General features: G+C 49.1%; 1 protein-coding gene across 2 annotated transcripts; it reads left to right on the top strand.

Moving 5' to 3' along the window:
* The first annotated feature begins 2,832 nt into the window (after positions 1-2,832).
* Positions 2,833-20,066, top strand: Mavs (mitochondrial antiviral signaling protein). 2 transcript variants are annotated; one of them, XM_070006846.1, is made up of 8 exons: positions 2,851-2,898; positions 5,565-5,809; positions 8,360-8,543; positions 11,960-12,137; positions 13,667-13,836; positions 14,591-14,741; positions 17,035-17,495; positions 18,560-20,066. In XM_070006846.1, the coding sequence occupies exons 3-8, from the start codon at positions 8,427-8,429 to the stop codon at positions 19,028-19,030; spliced, it is 1,548 nt and encodes a 515-aa protein (XP_069862947.1). In that variant the 5' UTR covers positions 2,851-2,898; positions 5,565-5,809; positions 8,360-8,426; the 3' UTR covers positions 19,031-20,066. The 2 variants fall into 2 exon arrangements, with proteins under 2 accessions (XP_069862946.1, XP_069862947.1); XM_070006845.1 differs by lacking the exon at positions 5,565-5,809 and having other exon boundaries at positions 2,833-2,898.
* Positions 20,067-20,348: the final 282 nt, after the last annotated feature.

The raw sequence follows: 20,348 nt of genomic DNA, 5'->3' as shown, positions 1-20,348 counted from the left end.
TGAGTAGCTAGAATTACAGGTGTGAGCCACCAATGCTTGGCTAAAAACTGACTTTTAAATTCTATTTAATTCTAGTTAAAATAGGTATATGTAGCTTACAGCTACTGCATTGGATAGGAGAGCTGCTAAATGCCTCTTTTTTTGGGGGGGGGGGTTCGGTCGTGGGGCCTGAACTCTGGGCCTGGGAACTGTCCCTCAGCTCTTCAGCTCAAGGCTAGCACTCTACCACTTGAGCCACAGCGCCACTTCCAGCTTTTTTCTTTTTGCTTATGTGGTGCTGAGGAATTGAACCCAGGGCCTCATGCATGCAAGGCAAGCGCTCTACCACTGAGCCACCTTCCCAGCCCCTAAATGCATCTTATTTTGAATTTGTTGATGCTTTTTCCTGACTGTCATAGGCATGATACTGTGTCCTTCCTTGCCTAGATTTTTTTTTAAAGCTGTGAACAGGTGACTGGCAACCACTTATGCCAGGAAGCTGGATTGTTTTAATGCCCTTCAAGGTCCAGCAAACACACAGAGGTGACAGCCACATTTGGAAGCAGGACCTCACACAATGTTATTGTTGCAAGAATTAGATTAGGCTACTGGAGTCAAGCCTCCCTGGGGTGGGTTGCAGACAGGATTGATTTTTAAACTAATGAGCACTTACTCACTCTTAGTTAAACAAGGTAGAGCTGGCTTTTGTTAACAGCAGGGATTCTATTTAGAACAGTGTGTAAACACTAATGGTTGCAAAATATCCTGAGAGCTACCAAGAACAGTAATAGACTCTCACTGAAAAGTGGCCCAACATCTTCCAACAATTCAGTTTGGAAGCACAGACTTTCTAGTTAGGTCCGTAGGTATTTGTCAAGTTTCTCTGCCAAGTTTCATTTGTGTTTCTTTTTAGAAAAACTGAAAGCTGGGCACCGGTGGCTAGGTACCCTGGCGGCTGAGATCTAAGGATTGCAGTTCCAATCCAGCCCAGGCAATAAAGTCTGTGAGACTCTTATCTACAACTAACCACCAAAAAAGGCAGAAGTGGATCAAAGGCAGAAGTGGTAGAGTACTAGCCTTGAGCTAAAGAAACTCAGGGACAGTGCTCAAGCCCAAAGTTCAAACCCCGGGACTGGCCAAAAAAGAAAAGAAAAGAGAAGCTGAAGAAAAATGTGACAACTGTAAGTGTAGTATGAATGAATTTTTCATGTGTTCAAACTTGTGTGCCCAGTGTGCACATCAAGCAATTGAACATTTCCACCACCCACAGAGGGTGTGCCTTTCTGTCCTCACCCAGTCTACATTCCCCCAGAAGTAGCCAATAGTAGTTATGTACCATAGTTTACCTTTTGCTGGGACTTACAGGACTGGAACCAGAGCATGTATTTTTTTTTCTGGTGGTGGGGCTTGAACTCTGGGCTTGGGTGCTGTCCTTGCGCTCTTCAGCTCAAGGTGAGCGCTCTACCACTTGAGCCACAGCACCACTTCCAGTTTTCTAGTGGTTTATAGGAGATAAGAGTCTCACAGACTTTCCTGCCTGGGCTGGCTTTGAACCATGATCCTCAGATCTCAGCCTCCTGAGTAGCTAGGATTACAGGCGTGAGCCACTGTTGCCCTGCTCTTCATTCTTTTTACTGATGGACACTTGAATTATAAATAAAATCATCAGCCTATTATGAATAAAATGACCAGAACATTACTTAAGGTGTATCTGGGTGTATCTCAGTAGATACACCCAGAAGTGGAATTGCTGGGTCATATGATTGGTATCTATTCCTGCAGCTTGAACTCAGGGCCTAGGCACTGTCCCCGAGCTTCTTTTGCTCAAGGTTAGCCCTCTAATACTTGAGCCACAGGGCTACTTCCAAACTTTTCTGTATATGTGGTGCTGAGGAATTGAATCCACGACTTCATGCTAGGCAAGCATTCTACCACTCTCCACATTTCCAGCCTTGGAATCTATTTTTAACTTTAGTAAACTGTCATACATTTCCCAAAATATTTTGTGTGTGTGTGTGTGTGTGTCTGTGTGTCGGTTGTGGGGCTTGGGCACTGGCCTATAAGCTCTTCAACTCAAGGCTAGTGCTTTAACACTTTGAGCCACAGCGCCATTTCAGGTTTTCTAGTGGTTAATTGGATTCTCACAGACTTTCCTGCCCAGGCTGGCTTTGAACCGTGAACCTCATCTCAGCCTCCTGAGTAGCTAGGATTACAGGCATGCGCCACCGGCACCTGGCTCCCATAATCTTATAATTTCTCTTTAAAACAGGAATGATAAACCTATTTCATCTGATTATTGAGAATATATTTAATGGACTGGCTACGCTTGGTGTCCCTGTGCAATCCCCAATGATCCTGATGTCTCTTGTCAGCCCATCCTGCTCCCACAGGCCCACCGCGGGTCAACTGGTTAGGTGCTCACAACCCTGTCAGCCAGTGCCGGTCACCCAAAATATACTGAGCACTGTGTGCGAGTTCTGAGCACGCAGCAACGAGCAACATGAGGACCCACCCTCCTAAGGACGCCTGGCTGGAGCAAGGGGGACTTGCTTCACTTGGGGAGGTGGGGACAGAATTCCAAGACTGCCAATGACTTCGAGGCAGGCCGCCCTCCCAGTTTCTAGCTGAAGCCTGGATTTCCCTTGGGAGTGGCTGCAGACGAATAAGGGAAGAAACAGAATAGGGACTTTGCATCCTTTGCAGGAAACTGAGTCTGCCACCGTGGCCCAGCTGAGAGACCTTCGAAGAACACAACCCGGGTGCCTACCCGGCGGCACACAGCCAATCAGGCGTGCCCGCGAAGCCCCGCCCCACCGCCTGGCCAATGGCCGCGCGGGCCTTGGCCCCGCCCCCGCTCCAACCTCCGGGGAGGGTTCGGTGCGGTCAGCTGCGGTCAGCTGGTTGCAGGGTCTACTCCAGGTAAGTTCGACCTGAGGGCGCAGGGGCCTCGGGGTTCAGTGTGCACCGAAGTCCTTTCGGGGAGGAGGGCTGCTGCGGCAGGAGCCCGAGGGGACGCGGGGTCCGCACAGGGGCACGGAGTCCAGGGCGTGCGGAGCTTCCGGGAGCGGACTAGAGCGCATGGGGCTTGGGGAGGGAGTCTTGCTGCCCAAGGGTTGGGGGCCATCGAGGGCTCGGCGCGCCCCGTCCCGATCCGGGGAGAGTTGGAGATGGCCTAGGCGTCTGCCTGGGTTCTCGGGAAAGGTTGGGCCGGAAGGAGACGCATGGAGTTCCTCCCGCCCCTGAAGGCCCAGGGTGACCCCAGGCGAGGCGGAGCCCGGGTGCGCCGACCTGTGGCGGCCCGCCTGGAGTCCCGCCTGGAGTCCGGGGCTGCGGCTCTGGGTTCTGGGTCCAGACGGTTCTCCCTGGTGACAGACACCTGCGCTGAACAGCCTTCTTGCCCTCGGCGGACCCGGGTTCCGCCCAGAAAGCAGATCCGAGGCCGTGAGGCCTGTCTTGTCTGTCTGTCCTTCGGGAGGGTGGGCGTTGCTTTCTGCCGCTCGGCTCGGAGGCTCTGGGACAATCAGGTCCAAAACTCTGGAGACATTTCAACATCGGGAACACTATGCACGTTCCTTAAGCCGAAATCGACAGGAGGTGCCTGGAGAGGATGAAATGTAACAAAGTGAGAAGGACGTTGTCTGGATACTGCGAAGTTTCCAAAACATCTTGGAAGACAATCAAGCCACCTGGGAACTAGGCAGTGATAATGAGGGCAGGGCTAAAGTTGTCTGCCCTGTATGAAAATATTCCATTCTGCGAAGAGAAGGGATTAGATGTTGCATACTCCCAAGGACGTCCTTATTCGGTGATCCCATTCACTCAAGGTGAATTTAGCTTGGCCCCTCCCCGGCATGAAGACCAAGGGCTGTGTGGCCCAAGCTGCAGGGGCTTTTGTTCCTTGTAATATCCAAGGCCAGTTGCAATGATGCATCACATCTTAGATTCAAATCCTGCATGAACCTCTGGCCAGCTGTGTGACTTGGTATCCCTTGCCCTCTTCTGATATCGTATCAAGATTAAGTGAAGGAATGTAGGATGCCCTCAATAAATGTGAACAGATGTGCGCTTCCTTTCCGTTTTTGGGTGGGGGGTCATCTCCCCTTCATCTGTGCCTTAAGGCTGTAGATGAGTGCCCAGCCAACATCCCTCCTGACACCTTCTTAGGTACTATGAAAAGGGAAGAAGAGGTCTATTCACCTTCACAGCGGTTCTTTATCTCCTGAAGACTATCTCAGAAGACTCCTCTGGCTACTTTCCTTGTTTTTTAAAATTATTATTATTGGGGCTGGGAAGGTGGCTCAGTGGTAGAGTGCTTGCCTTGCATGCGTAAGGCCCTGGGTTTGATTCCTCAGCCCCACATAAGCAGAAAAAACCAGAAGTGGTACTGTGGCTCAAGTGGTAGAGCACTTGAGCTGAAGAGCTGAGGGACAGGATCCAGAGTTCAGGTCCCAGGACCGGCAAAAATATTATTATTATTATTAATTATTTGTGTGTGTGTGTGTATGAGAGAGAGAGAAAAAAAAAAAGAAAGAGAGCGAGAGAGAGGCTGGGAAGATGGCTCAGTGGTAGAGCGCTTGCCTTGCATGCATGAGGCCCTGGGTTCGATTCCTCAGCACCACATAAGCCGAAAAAAAAAGCCGGAAGTGGCACTGTGGCTCAAGTGGTAGAGCATTAGCCTTGAGCTGAAGAGCTGAGGGACAGGGCCCAGGCCCAGAGTTCAGGCCCTCGACCGGACCCCCCAAAAAAAAGAAAGAGAGAGAGAGAGAGAGAGAGAGAGAGAGAGAGAGAGAGAGAGAGAGAGAGAGAGAGAGAGAGAGAGAGAGAGAGAGAGAGAGAGAATGAACTAGGGTTTGAACTCAGGGCCTGGGCACTGTCCCTTAGTTGTTTTTTGTTTTTAGTTTTTCCTTTTCAAGGCTGATATCTACCACTTGAGCCATACTTCCACTTCCAGCTTTTTGGTAGTTAACTGAAGATAAGTGTCATAGACAAGCCGGGTGCCAGTGACTCACGTCTGTAATCCTAGCTACTCAGGAGGCTGAGATCTGAGGATCATGGTTTAAAGCCAGCCTGGGCAGGAAAGTCTGTGGGACTCTTTTTTTTTTTTTTTTTTTTGTTAATTTTGCGACTTGAACTCTGGGTCTGGGCGCTGTCCCTGAACTTTTCAGCTCAAGACAAATGCTCTACCCCTTGAGCCACAGTGTCACTTCTGATTTTCTGGTGGTTAGTTGGAGATAAGAGTCTCACGGAGTTTCCTGCTTGGGGTGGCTTTGAACTGTGATCCTCAGATCTCAGCCTCCTGAGTAGCTAGGATTACAGGTGTGAGCCACTACTTGGAAAAAGCCAGAAGCAGTGCTGTGGCTCAAATGGTAGAGCCTTGAGCACAGAGAGGCTCAGGGACAGAGCCCAGGCTCTGTGTTTAAGCCCCAGGACGGGGGGGGGGGGGGGGGAAGAAGTCATAGACTTTTCTTTCTAGGCTGGATTCAAACTCAATCCTCAGATCTTAGCCTCTTGAGTAGCCAGCATTATAGGTGTGAGCCACCAGTACCCTACTTACTTCCCTGATTTTCTGACCGTTCTGTTACTAGCACTTACCCCTACCAGCAATGTGGCACCTGTACTTGGCAATTTGAGTCATGAAGAGAGGGTTTGTAAGGCCACGAGGCAGGATTGATGTCCCATTTCCCATGTGGAGAGGAGTTGGCACCTGCAGCAGCCATGGGCCTTGCTCGCTTGAAGTGCTGTCTCCCAGAGGTCTTACCACGACACCCATCTGGCCCTGTACTCCTGCCTACTTCTCTTCCCCACAGTGCCCTTGAAGTCTAACAGCATGGTAAGCTTTTGCTTGTTCAGAATGGACCTCTGGACCTTCCTCTTCACCATAGCTCCTCTCTAGCCTCCCTAGCCTGTAAATGGTACCTTCCTTGCACCCAGAATCCAAAGACAAATGCTGGGTTTTCCTTTCTCCCTCATCTCCCACCTCCGTGAAACACTAGGAAATCTAGCCACTGCCTCACCACCTCAATGGTACTATCCTGGATGTATCCATTTTCATCTCCCTTCCTGTGGCCTCCTTCCTCATCCTCCTGGTCCCACTCTAGTCCCATCATGTTTTTCCTCACAATCACCAAAAAGATCTTTAATCAGATCTCCTTTTTCTGTTTGAACCATCCAGTGGTTCCATTTTACCCCATATAAAATCCTAAGTCCTTCTCTACATGAGTATCCCTTGCCAACTCTTTTTTTTTTTTTTTTGCCTGTTCTGGGATTTGAACTCAGTGTTTGAGTATTTTACTTTAGCTTGCTTATGGATGGAGCAAGACTAGCCTGGCATTTTGCTGGTTATTTTGAGATGGAAACTTGTAGACTTATCTACTTAGTCTGGTGAAACTGTGCTGCTCCAGATCTCAACCTCTTAATTAGCTAGGATTATAGGTGTGTGTCATCAGTGTGTGTAGATTCTGTCAGCTTTGACCTTGCTGCTTTCACTTTCTAACCCTTTTTAGTGGCCTGCTTTTTATTCTTCAAATGTGCCAAAGTGGTTCCCATATTAAGACTTGCATTTACTATGCTTGCTGCCCAAGATGCCAATTTTCAGACAGCTGAGAAAGCTCAATTCAATTGTCACCAGTTTGGGGGGGATAGGGAGGATGCCCCTGACCACCCCAGTTTAAGAGTTATATCTTTCTCTGGAAGATCTGCTCATTGTCCTTCTTTATTTTCATTATAACTTATGTTACTTTCAGGAATTCTTATTTCAGTAGGTGTCTATTGATCTGTTGTCCGTCCCAGCTCAGTAGACTATAAATTGGATGATAACATAGACTTTGTCTCCCTTAGTCCTGGCTGCACTCCCCTATGGGGAAGGCAAATATAAAAAGCAAGCAAACAAATGAATCGATAATGGCAAACAGTGGTAAGTGCTATGTAAATAATGCTTGCTTGTATTTGAGGTGCTCTAGAAAATTTTAAGCTTGTCTGTCTGAGTTACTGTCAAAATAAGCTCCTTGAGCCATTTGAAGGAAAACCTGGAAAAGGTTGGTAACTTGCCCTGAGTCACAGAGTGGCCTCAGAGCAGTGAAACTCAGTCTCCCTCTTGAGAATACACATATATAACAAGTTTTAGTACTGCGCCTGCAGTTGTGCTCTGGAAAAAAATTGATCCTAAAGAAGTCAGTTCTTTGCTTCTTTGGTGACTAGTAAGTCATATGTGTATATATACGTGTGTATATAAATGTATACGTCCATACATATATATGCGTGTGTCTGTATATATATATATGTGTGTGTGTGTGTATATATATATATATATATATATATATATATACACATATGTATATAATGCAGGTGGTAGGGTTTGAACTCAGGGCCTTGCATTCTTGCTTGGCCTTCTTTTGGTACTTAAAAAAAATTGGATCAGTTGTAGGGATGCTGGATTCCGTTCCTGAGCTCTTCTGCTCAAGGTTAGTGCTCTAACACTTTGAGACATAATGCCACTTCCAGTTTTCTAGTGGTTAATTGGAGATAAGAATGTCTTGGACTTTTCCTGCCCAGGCTGGCTTTGAGCTTTGATCCTCAGAGCTCAGCTTCCTGAGTAGCTAGGATTATAGGTGTGAGCCACCAGCACACAGCTCCCTTTAATTTCTTCATACTTCATTTTTTCATCTATACAATGTGATGACTCTGTTATTATTATGTTGGACTTTCTTTCCCCTTGGTTTTAGTATACCTCAAAGCAGCAACACTAATAGGTGTCTCTCTACTGCTGAGCCACACCTTCAGCCCTTTTATTTTGCATTGATCAAACTAAAGATTAGCTAGGTGCTGATAGCTCACACCTGTAATCCAAGTTACTCAGGAGGTAGAGATCTGAGGATGGAGATTTGAAGCCATCCTGGGTATAAAAGTTCGTGAGACTCTTTTTTTTTTTTGTGTCCGGTCATGGGGCCTGAACTCTGGGCCTGGGTGCTGTCCCTCAGCTCTTCAGCTCAAGGTTAGTGCTCTACCACTTGAGCCACAGCGCCACTTCTGGCTTTTTTTCCTTTTTGCTTATGTGGTGCTGAGGAATCAAACCCAGGGCCTCATGCATGCAAGGCAAGTGCTCTACCACTGAGTCACCTTCCCAGCCCCAGTTCGTGAGACTCTTATCTCCAGTTAACCACAAAAAGCCAGGCTGGAGGCATGGCTTAATTGATGAGTACTAGCCAAGAGGAAGAAAAAAAAAAAACAAGAAACAAACTTGAGTGTGAACATGAGGCCCTAAAGAAAAAGGAAGAAGAAGAAAAATTAAAAGGAAAATCCCAAAGAGTCCTAAAATGTAAGAATTGCCTTCGTCCAACTTTATTTCCAGCCCTGTTACCGTGTATAATGTCTTTTCTTCCAGTCTTTTTCTCTCAGTACATCCACACTTCCCAGGGCTAGAGAACCCTCTGTTCAGAAGCTGAGCAGCCATGACCTTTGCTGAAGAGAAGACTTATAAGTATATCTGCCGTAATCACAGCAGTTTTTGCCGGGTGGATGTTCTGGAGATTCTGCCCTACCTGCCCTGCCTTACAGCCAGCGATCAGGTGAGCAGAAGTGACAGATGCTGAACTGTGGGATTCCAAGTTTAACCTCATCCTAGTTTTTTTTTTTTTTGGGGGGGAGAGGGGGTCCTGTTGTGGGGCCTGAACTCTGGGTCTGGGCGCTATCCCTCGGTTCTTCAGCTCAAGGCTAACGCTCTACCTCTTGAGCCACAGCACCACCTCCGGCTTTTTTCTTTTTGCTTATGTGGTGCTGAGGAATTGACCCTAGGGCCTCATGCATGCAAGGCAAGCGCTCTACCACTGAGCCACCTTCCCAGCCCCTCAATCTAGTTCTTTACCTAGGCCAAGACCAATCCCCTCCTCTCTTTTTTTCTCTTGCATCTTCCTTCTTGTTCTTGCTGCTTTTCTAAGTAGGACCAAGTGTGGTTCAGGATGGCTTTTCTAGCCTCAACCGCCCCCTCTTGTGTTGTATTTGGGTAGTACTAAAGTATGACACTAGCTTCTTTACTGGCTCTGGTTCCTTTTAACTATTGTTTTTCAGTCTTCTTTTCTTCATCTTAATTATTTTTTATTTTTTATTTATTTTTTTGGTCAGTAATGGAGCTTGAACTCGGGGCCTGGATGCTGTCCCTGAGCTTTTTTGCTTAAGGCTAGTGCTCTACTACTTTGAGCCAGAGTGCCACTTCCAGTTTTCTGGTGGTTAATTGAAGGTAAGAGTCTCACAAACTTTTCTGTGGCTTTGAACCTCGGTCCTTAGATCTCAGCCCCATGAGTAGTTAGGACTACAGATGTGAGCTACCAGCACTTGGCTGATTTTTTAAATTCTATTTTCCTCATTGTGAAACTCTGTCCCGTCAGGGAGCTCTGGGGCTCAAATTTGAGCACTCAGAGCAATGTCTCTCTGTGTCAGGATTTGCTTTGGGATGCCCTGCGCACTGATCAGTGAAGTGACAACCTCCATTCCCCAGTTTTAGTTGTTCTCAGATAGGATCCCTGTGTTCCTTTCAGGTATCTGTGGCCTCTTTTGCAACCCCAAAGACATCTGTCCTCAGGTGTCTCAAGAATGCCATTGGCTGGGTCCTGATAGCTCATGCCTGTAATCCTAGCTACTCAGGAGGCTGAGATTTGAAGATCATAGTTGGAAGAGTCTGTGAGATTATTATTATTATTATTATTATTATTTTGGTTCCGGTCGTGGGGCCTGAACTCTGGGCCTGGGTTCTGTCCTTCAGCTCTTCAGCTCAAGGCTAGCGCTCTACCACTTGAGCCATAGCGCCACTTCTGGCTTTTTTTCCTTTTTGCTTATGTGGTGCTGAGGAATCGAACCCAGAGCCTCATGCATGCAAGGCAAGCGCTCTACCACTGAGCCACCTTCCCAGCCCCGTCTGTGAGATTCTTATCTCCATTAACCACCAAAAATCCAGAAGTGGAGCTGTGGCTCAAGTGGTAGAGTGTCAGCCTTGAGCCAAAAAGCTAAGGGACAGCACACTGGCCCTGAATTCAAGCCCCAGTACCAGCATGTGTGTGCTTGCACGCACAGACACAGACACAGACACAGACACACACACACACACACACATACAAGAAAAGAAAGTGCCAATGCTTCCTGTTTATCCTCCCACATAGATACCATTTGCAATGCAGGTCTGGGTCCTGTGAGGTTTGGTTCTACCTCGTATTGGGGTGTTTGGTGGGATACCTTGTACTTTGCTTTCTGTTGGTGGGGTCTTCTCCTCCTCCTCCTCCTCCTTATGGTCCAACAAGCCCAACTTAGTTTCTGTGAATTTTCATTTTTGCTGTGTCTGATTGCTTGTGTGTTTTTTTTGTGTGTGGGAATCTGAATACTCTCTCTCTCTCTCTCTCTCTCTCTCTCTCTCTCTCTCTCTCTCTCTCTGCAACTGCTATCTTCCCAGAATCTGCTCAGTGCTCTCAACTCCTTGTTTCACCTTTGTCTTCTTTCATCTGTTTGTTGCTGGGAATTATACCTTCTCCCCTCCCCTCCCTTCCCCTCCCCTCCCCTCCCCTCTCCTCTCTTCTCCCCTCCTCCTTTCCTTCCTTCCTTCCTTTCCTTCCTTCCTTCCTTCCTTCCTTCCTTCCTTTCTTTCTTTCTTTCTTTCTTTCTTTCTTTCTTTCTTTCTTTCTTTCTTTCTTTCTTTCTTTCTCTCTCTCTCTCCTCTCCCTCCCTCCCTCCCTCCCTCCCTCCCTCCCTCCCTTTCTTTCTCTCTTTCTCTCTTTCTCTTTCCCTCCCTCCCTCTCTCTTTCTGTCTGTCTGTCTTTCTGTCTTTCTTTTCTTTTCTTTTTTTTTGGTCCATTGTGAGACCTGAACTCTGTTTTTTTTTTTTGGGGGGGGGTCCGGTAATGGAGCCTGAACTCTGGGCCTGGGCTCTGTCCCTCAGCTCTTCAGCTCAAGGCTAGCGCTCTACCGCTTGAGCCACAGTGCCACTTCTGGCTTTTTTCTGTTTGCTTATGTGGTGCTGAGGAATCGAATCCAGGGCCTCATGCATGCCAGGCAAGCGCTCTACTACTGAGCCACCTTCCCAGTCCTCGAGGCCTGAACTCTGGGCCTGGTTGTTGTCCCTCAGCTCTTCGGCTCAAGGCTAGCACGCTACCACTTGAGCCACAGTGCCACTTCCGGCTTTTTCTGAGTATGTGGTGCTGAGGAATCAAACCCGGGACCTCATGCATGCAAGGCAAGTGCTCTACCATTGAGCCACCTTCCCAGCCCTGTCTTCCTTCCTTCCTTCCTTCCTTCCTTCCTTCCTTCCTTCCTTCCTTCCTTCCTTCCCTCCCTCCCTCCCTCCCTCCTTCCTTCCTTTCTTCCTTCATTCCTTCCTTCCTTCCTTTTCTTTCTTTCGAGGTTTGAACTCAGGACCTTGTACCTCAGGTACAAGATTTTGCAGTCACATTTAACTTTTTTCATCAAGGCTGGCACTCTACTACTTGAGCCACACCTCTACTTGTTTTGTTTTTGTTGTTGTTTTTGGTTAGTTGGAGATAAGAGTCTCACTTTCCCACTGGATTGAAACTAGGATCTTCAGATCTCATCTTTCTGAATAGCTAGGATTATAGGCATGAGCTACTAACTCAAACAAACCTTATTCTCTTTTTTTAGGGGTCATCTAAATCCAAGGCTATGGATTCCTACCCAGGATTCCTGTTACTTTAAAGCTTTAGTTTCCTCATCCAGAAAGCAAGAGTAATGAAAGCACTGAGTAGGATAGTTGATGCAAAGCTTTAAGCAGGGAGAGCCTGGTACAGAGTCTGTTTCTAGGCAGCTGCTCTTACTGATTGCAGCTGTGCTGTGCTTTCTTCTACCCACTGGGACTATACCCTGGCCTTGATCTGAGCTGGACCATGTCACATGGTTGCCTCTTGGGGCTGTAGCCCTCTTGTAAGTAGGGAAGAAGTGAGGGGGGTAGGGCAGTTGGCTTGAGCAGGGCTGCTGTGCTGTCTTCCAGGATCGCCTGCGGGCCTCCTATGCGCGTCTGGGGAACCGGGACACACTCTGGGAACTCTTCAATAGCCTTCAGCGGCGGACTGGCTGGGTGGACTTCTTCATTGGGGCATTGAACGCCTGTGAACTGTCTGTGCTTGCTGGACAAGTGGCCAGTGTCTACCATAGCTACTTGCCTCGAGGTGAGCTTCTTGCCCTGGCCCCCCCTACTCTCCCCACCCCTGTACCTCCTACCTTCTCTTATCCTTATTTTCCCAGAATTCCTGAGCAAAGAATAGCTCGATTGGATCCTGGTTGGTATCGATTTGGCCAAGTTCCTTAATTTCTTCGGGCCTCAGTCTTCTTTGCAAAATGGGGCTGATGGCAGTGTCTGTCATGGAGGACTTTTGTATGCTTAGTTGGGGCTCAGTGCTCAGCCAGGGATCCCTTGTTATTTCTGTAGCTGTGGTGTTTGCTTCCCACATTTCCTTATGTCCTCTCCTGTCCTTTCCTCCTCTGCTCACTGGCTTACCATCTCTCTCTCCTTTGTTTCTCTTCCCCCTGCTTTTCCCTGAGAACACCCTTGTCTCCACCTCTTTCCCAGCTGCCTAGTTACTCCTTCATTCCTTTTAATGTCCCTGCCAGTGATCAGAGGGGATTTGGTGGATGGGGCCTGAGAAGAGACATAGGAAGAAAAAGTCAAGCAGCCCTATTTACAGTTCATAACAGAGGCCTTCCTTCGATCCCTGTCAAATTTACAGCTGTGGGTTACCACACATTTGCCTTTTGCTCCTTTCTTTTCTCCCTCCCTCTTTTCTTTCCTAGCTGGTCTCTTTTACTTGTGAAGATTGTGCATGAACTCAGACTCACGATCATGGTCGTTTCGCTTGCTTGCTCTACTGCCTTGTTGCTACTCAAGCCAAACCTGCAGTCCTCCTTTTTAGCTGGTTATTTTAGAGATGAAGTCTTACAGACTTTTCTGCCTGGACTGGCCTTTAACCACAATTCTCTGCATCTCAGTCTTCTGAGTGCTTAGGATTATAGGTATGAGGCCTGGGATAATAGTGGTCTTTTGAGTACAAATAGCTGTGGGAGAGCTCTAGTGGGTGGTGGAAGGGGTCATTTGGGGGTGACAGCATGAGGAGGAGAAAGTCTGGGGACAGAGAAGGAGTAACCACTAACACCATTTGGGTACAGAAAGACTGATCAGGCCACCCTTGACATCTTTCCTTTCCTCCATAATACTCCTGTCTCCTCCCTCTTGCCTACCCCAGTGATGCTTGTCAATGCTGAGATGTGTATCACATCAAGTCAGCCTTTGGAGTTATGAAGGGGGACATGAGGATCCCAAAGCACCTTAGCGTTTGGTTTGTTTGTTTATTTGTCGGTTGTGGGGTCTGAACTCTGGGCCTGGGTGCTGTCCCTCATCTCTTCAGCTCAAGACTAGCGTTCTACCACTTGAATCATAGTGCCGCTTCCAGCTTTTTCTGCTTATGTGGTGCTGAGGAATCGAACCCAGGGCCTCATGCGTGCAAGGCAAGCGCTCTACCACTGAGCCACCATCCCAGGCCTGCACCTTAGCCTTTTTTGTCATCAGGACATAACACCATTTTCTTTCTTGGTGGTACTACAGTTTGAACTCAGGGCCTTGCACTTATTAGGCAAACACCATTTAAGCCATACCTCCAGTCTCCTGATTCCTTCTTCCTATCTTGGTATCTTTGTCCTCTAGGAGCCCCGGCCCACTCTCCGGCCCCACCAGAGGACCCAGCAGTTCCTGCCAAGATTTCAGGAGCCTCTGAATCTGCTACAGCCCACAGCAGACCCCACAATGGCTACCGAGGGGAGGCAGGTTACCCCATGCCTGTCCAGGACACCCAGCCGCCAAAATCCCCAGGAGAGGTCTGACCTTGGTCTGCCTGCTTTTGTGTTCTGATCTGTGCACTTCTGTTTACCTAGCCTTCCAGAAGTTCTCTTCTCCCCTCAACATATCAGGGCTATCTCAACAGGAAGCTGCTCCAGGCCCATGGTGACAGAGTGTTGGGGAACACTCTGTTGCCAGCCAGCTAGGAGGCCAGAGTTTGAAGGTCTTGGCAGTGATCATCTGACATGTCAAGTCAGTTGGAGGAGCCTGGGAGTGATCTGATTGGTGGGTGTGGGAGGTCAGGGTGGATAGGGCAAGGAGCTGTAGTTATCAGCAGTGAAGTGTGGGGGAAGCTAACCAGTTTTCTACCGAGATGTGATGGGTGGACCACGGGGTGTCCTGCAGACACAGGTCCTGTGGACCTGAGGTCACAAGGTCTGTGCAGAAGCCCCTGAAGAAAGGATTCTGGATTCTATGCAGTGTTCACAGACAGGAAGACCTCCCCACAAGCCACACAGGTAGATAGGGACCCCATGGTTGGTTTGTGGGTTTGTTTGATTTTGTGTTCCATTCTTTATAAAGTGCTGGGAATTGAACCCCAGGCTCTGTGCAAGCTGGGCCAGTGATGTGCCGCTGAGTGACCCCTCGTTTTTACTGAGGTAGTTGCAAGATCACATATAGTCACTGGCAGTGTGTGGACTGAGGACTGTAGGAGATGCTCCAGGAACACCAGCTGCCCTTTGCTAGCTTTTGGGAGAAGGAATTACCTTATTCATATTTCCTCTCTTGCAGAGTTCAGAGCAGGCCCATGAATCTGGGGCCATCCAGAGGAATTCCAGTGGCTCCTCCAGTGGACCGTCATCTAACTTGCCGGTCCTCAATCCTGTGGCCTCCAGCAGACATCAGGACCAGGCCCCAGAACTGAGCAGCACTCACACAGCAGGTATGCATGAAATGGGATGTTTGAGGACTCTCAGCTCTCTAATTCAGAGGATTAGAGTTACCCCTTAGCCTTCTTAGGACAGAAAACAAGGCAGGACTAAAGGATGTACAGAGAGTTTCTTAGGAAAGTATATTACTTGTTTTGTAATAAAGAGTTAAAAAAATGCAACCATGGGGCTGGGAATGTGGCTCAATGGTAGTATGCTTGACAGAAAAAGCTGGAAGTGGCGCTGAGGCTCAAGTGGTAGAGTACTAGCAGCTCAGAGACAATGGGCAGGCCCTGAATTCAAGCCCCAGGACTGGCAAAACAAACAAACAAACAACAACCATGATTTAACACATGACTGATGCAGTTGAACAGTTTTGGTCTTGGCTGGATTTCCTTTTATGAAGTCATCAGCAAATACACATAATCTGCTTCTACCTCTTCTTCATTGGGGGATGGGGGGGGGCACGGAGCACATGCACATGAGCTGCCCTCTATTCCTAATCTGTGAGTCCATACAAGTTTTAAGGCTAGCTCAGCTCCAAGAAATGGAGAAACTTCCATTCTTAGATGCAAAGACTGGCAAAGTCATCACAGAGAGTCTGGCTTGTTGTATAGGTGTGTATTGCTGTTCATTGCAACAGTATGGGTAGGGAAGAGAATCAAAGCCGTTTTCGGCACTGTGATGAAAGGACCTTGTAGGAATTGGCCAGGGCCGGGAGGACAGAGGACAGCACAGCTGTTAGTAGGGGAGCCCTCCATCACTGTGCTGTCCCAAATGGGTCTCTATTTCCCAGCAAACCATTCAAGTGGCTCAGTCCCCAGAGGAAGTGTGGTCTTTATCAGCCATGGACTGGGACTGCACACTGGGCCTATGTATCCCCCGTCAGGACTGAGTATACACTGTTCACCTTGATCTCTCAGGTTAGGAAATATGTTCCACCTGACACAGATACTTGGTCAGCCTTCAGTGGCCTGACACATGAACAATTAAAAGTTGGGAGAAGCATTCTTAGTGTCTTACTCCTGCCACTCCCAAATGATTCCCAGTATGTATTTGTGCTTTGTGATGAAATGTGTGCTTGTCGTAAAACACCTTTTAGAATTTGGAGATAAAAAGGTTTGAACCTAGGGCCTAGGCACTGTCCCTGAGCTTTTGTGCTAAAGGTTAGCACTCTACCACTTGAGCCACAGCTCCACTTCTGGCTTTTTGGGGTTAACTGGATGTAAGAGTCTCATGGACTTTCCTGCCTAGTCTGGCTTCCAACTGAGATCCTCAGATCTCAGCCTCCTGAATAGCTAGGGTTCACAGGTGTGAGTCACTGGCACCCAGCTGGCACTTTGATCTTAATACCTTTATGGACCCAGTTGCCATCATGAACTTTCTCTGGTGTTAGACTTAAGGTTGGAACCATCAGACTTCACTCTGATCTTTGTCTGCCTCAGGGCCTGGTATTTTCATTCTTAAGGGTCTGGGAGACTCCTGATGCCATTCCTTTCATGGGCTCTCACTTGCTGCTTCCTCCAGGTCAGGCCCTCCTCCCAGGAGTGCCTTTTTCCTTACTCTGGGGGCTAGCCAGCCATTGGTACTATTTAACTGGTTTAAGAGGTATATTATTATTATTATTATTATTATTATTTTGGGTCCGGTCATGGGGCCTGAACTCTGGGACCTGGGTGCTGTCCCTCAGCTCTTCAGCTCAAGGCTAGCACTCTACCACTTGAGCCATAGCACCACTTCCGGCTTTTTTCTTTTTGCTTATGTGGTGCTAAGCAATCGAACCCAGGGCCTCAGGCATGCAAGGCAAGCGCTGTACCACTGAGCCACCTTCCCAGCCTGGTTTAAGAGGTTTTGATTGAACTATTTTGCTATCCCTTGGCCTGGTCTAGGATTGCTCCTGCCAGGGAATGGGGTAGCAGGGAGCCTTGGGCAGTAGTTAGGGGCCCAGTATTTTACCAGACTAAAGAGGAAAAACAGAAATGAGAGAAGTGCGAGTAAGTACCCTGGGGTGGGATAAGAGGCGAGAATACTTCATAATGATCTCCAAGCCCTTAGGTGAAGTTAGAAGGAGGGAGAGACTATTTCACTCTTGTACAGGAGAGACTTGGGGCTACAGGTCAAGAACCTAGGGGAACTGTTGAATCTTTAGGCCCCAAAGCAATGACCAAAGGGGCTTTGGAATTGACTTCATAGACGGGAGATCCCGAGGCCTAGATGCAGTAGAGACAATGTGACCTGGGGTAGAGGGACCTTTTTTTTTTCCAACCCTGAGGGTAAAATATTCCTCTTTTGTTTTACTACCTGCAGGTACTGCCACCAGTCCCATACCAACTCGTGGGCCTGTGTCTCCAACTGTCTCCTTTCAGCCCCTGGCCCGTGCCAGGGCAAGTCGCTTGCCTGGGCCTGCAGGGTCAGCTCCATCTGCTGGCAACCCCTCCCTTTCCTTGACTTCTGGCTTGGCTTCTACAAAGGGAGCTAGTGATGCAGAGGTACCTGGCAACTCTGTGACTACCAACCCAGTGCCTCCTCCTACCACCCAGATGCCTGTGAACACCATGGCTTCCAAAGTGCCTTCTACCCCAACATCTGCCAGTACAGGGCCTTCCAAGTTGCCCACCAGCTCAAAGACCCCTGGTGCAATGCCCCCTAATATGCTCACCCATCCAGCACCATCCAAGTTGCCCATCAACCCAACACGTGCCGGCACAACACTACCCAAAGTGCCTGCTAGCATTGGGCCCTCAAACAAGAGCAACAACAGAGCCAAGGTGAGTCCTCACTCTACCTAGCAGTGACTGAATTCTTTCTCCTGGTGTGAGAGCTGGCCTTCTGGAGCCTGTTCTTGGACCCATTCCTGTCTATATACTGTCTCCAGAATGGGAAAAATCCATGGGCTTTTCCTTTTGGGGGAAGGCTGGTACTGGGGCCTAGGCATGGTCCTTGAACTTTTTCTCTCAAGGCTGGTGCTCTACCATTTGAGCCACAGCTCCACTTCTGAATGTTTGATTATTAATTGGAGATAAGCATCTCACATACTTTCCTGCCTAGGCTGCCTCTGAACTGCTACCTTCAGATCTCAGCCTGCAGAGAAGCTAGGATTATAGGCGTGAGCTACCAACACTTGGCTTCCTGGGTTCTTCTTGAGTATGTAGGGACAACTGAGAAGCAGCCTCCCCTGGATCACACCCCCTGCCCTCCAGGAGAGACAACAGTCATGAGAGCTCCTAAGTGTGGACCCTTAGGATGGTCGGGCATGGGGCCACCTCCTCTGGTCCTTTGGAGCTTAGAGCCCTCAGTTCAACAAAACAACAGTGTTTCACAGAGGAAGAAGCAGTGAGGGTTGGTGCATGGTGTCCCAAGTGCCTCAGTGCCTTGTTCTTCACTACCAGGATGCCTGGCTATCCTGCCATGCCCAGGCTTCATAGACAGAAGTTTTAGGCCAGGCAGCCCAGAGCAACTGCTTGGACCCAACAGGTCCCATAGCCACCACCTCTGGGGCCTTACATCTGTTCCCACTGCTGCTGGAGGAACCAAGTCCATAGGCTCCAGGCCTAGCAAGGATTCCCCAGAAGAGGTGAGCTCATAGACCACTGAGAGTGACAGAGCTTCCCTGGAGGGGCCACCAATGATGTGCTATAGGATCTTGGTTTCCTCTTCTTCCACCAATGGGTTAGGTTTCTAAGGTCATGGTCTCAGGAGCATTATGGGCTGGGAACTGATGAGTTGAGCTATGAGTTTATGCTCTGGCTTGGGAATGGACTACCCAACCTGACTTTGTCTCTCTGCCATCCCTAACTCCTTCTGGCATTCTTGTTTTCTTTTTCCCCCTCAGGGGACTCCAGAGGCGTCAGCACCCACAGCTGCCTTTGGAGCCAGTTCACTCTGCCCAGACAGAAGCTTAGGGTCAGAGGTGAGCAAGCCGGGTGTGCTGCTGTCCCAGCTGGACCAGCCGTTCTCAGGATGCTCTGAGGACCTCGCCATCAGCCCCAGCAGCTCCCTGAGCTGCTCTGAGGACCTCGCCATCAGCCCCAGCAGCTCCCTGGGCTCAGAATCCAATCACGGGCCACAGCCTGGTCGCGGCCCAGAGGAGGATGAGTATGTGTCTTTTAGGCTGAACATAAACAAGGATCCCAGCATTGACCTCCAGGCAGGGAGGCTGGAGCAGCCAGCTATCCCACAACCTCCGGAAGAGGAAGTACACTGTGTGGGGACTGATTCCTGGGCTATGTGGCTTGGAGTAGCCGGGGTTGTGGTGACAGTTCTGGCTGTGTTTCTGGCTGTGAAGAGGCGCCTGCCCCAGTGAAGCCTCAGTCTCAAGCCCACGTGGTGCCACTCACCTGCTTTGTTCCCCAGAGCTCTTTCTCCTGGCTGGGTGGGCACGGGCTGAACCAAGGGGGAGCTCAAGGTCCAGGGGTCTGATGGGAGGCTCCACTGAATCCTGCCAGTAGATGGGTCTTAGCTCACACCATGTGCATGTCCCTCACCACCTTTGGCTTTCCAGGCCTTTGGGTTTTCCCTGGTGCTTTCAGACCTGTTCACCTGGCAGTGTGGGTTGTCACCCTGGGTGCTTCTGAGTTGCCACCCAACCAGGTCTCATCCCTTGCTCAGGTCCCCAGTGGCCATGGAACAAGTGTGCTGAGTAAGGGGAACCCCACAAGACCTATTCCCACCTTGCTGTCCAGTCTGGTGCCTTAGCACTGGAGTTGGGGGAGCAGTGATGTGACTGGTCTCCAGGGTGGGCCAACTGCTTTGGATACCCTAGCAGACCCGAAGGAGGGAAGAGGCAGCTGCTTCTTCCTGGTGCCAGGAAGACTTCTGGATGTTCCTCCAGCCTCCTCACACCCTGGCTCTCCTCTCGCACCCTTCTGATGTCCCTTCGCCTTGGTTTCCTTTGGTTGGGGAGGGACACCTAGTAGTGCACAGAACCCAGACAAAGGTCTTCATTTCTGGGCTGGCCTGAGCAGATGTCCAGATGTGGGTGTGAAACTCTAGCTAATTCTTCACTGGGTTCTTTTGAGGTTGAAGTATGAAGGTGTTTGCCAAGTGCCTTGCCCAGAGGAGGAATGTTTCTCTTTCCTCCCTCCTGCCCAGCCTGGTCAAGCTGACAGCTTGAGAGTCAGAGCACATAAGAGTGCGCTCTGCAGGAGGCAGCTTTGCCTGCATCCTCATCCACCTCTCACTGGCTCTGTGATCCCAGGCAAGATATTAACCATTCTGTGCCTCATTTTTCTCACTGCTAAGTGTGTGTGTGTGTGTGTGTGTGTGTGTACGCGTGCATGTGTGTATGTGTGTACCTGTCATTGTCATGATGATTAAATGAGTTTATCTGTGTAAATTTACCATGAGTCCTGTCATTTACTAAGGATTAGATGCATGTCATTATAGTCACAATTGAATGGGAAGGTGTTTGAACCCATTGCTATACCTTTATAGGAAAATCTGGACCCCATCCACTGTCTCCCCTCCTGTTTGCCCCTCAGTAATACCTGTGCCCTGGGGAATTGCTAGGGAGGGATGTGCATCTGCAGGACAGTTGTGCAGGATGGAGGCCAATACATTCTCCCCACCTTCCAGCGACATTTATATCAGAGACACAGTGGGCCACTTTGGGCATGTGCTTG

This window comes from Dipodomys merriami, unplaced genomic scaffold (genome assembly GCF_024711535.1).
Source record: "Dipodomys merriami isolate MVZ:Mamm:240054 unplaced genomic scaffold, mDipMer1.0.p SCAF_7, whole genome shotgun sequence".
Classification (NCBI taxonomy): domain Eukaryota; kingdom Metazoa; phylum Chordata; class Mammalia; order Rodentia; family Heteromyidae; genus Dipodomys; species Dipodomys merriami.
This window is presented reverse-complemented; position numbering and strand designations above follow the sequence as displayed.

Excerpts from the sequence above, each read along its gene's own strand:
- Mavs (XM_070006845.1), top strand. The coding sequence starts at position 8,427 with ATGACCTTTGCTGAAGAGAAGACTTATAAGTATATCTGCCGTAATCAC. Across the intron at positions 12,138-13,666 it reads CCATAGCTACTTGCCTCGAG|GAGCCCCGGCCCACTCTCCG; the intron begins GTGAGCTTCTTG and ends TTTGTCCTCTAG. Across the intron at positions 14,742-17,034 it reads GAGCAGCACTCACACAGCAG|GTACTGCCACCAGTCCCATA; the intron begins GTATGCATGAAA and ends TACTACCTGCAG.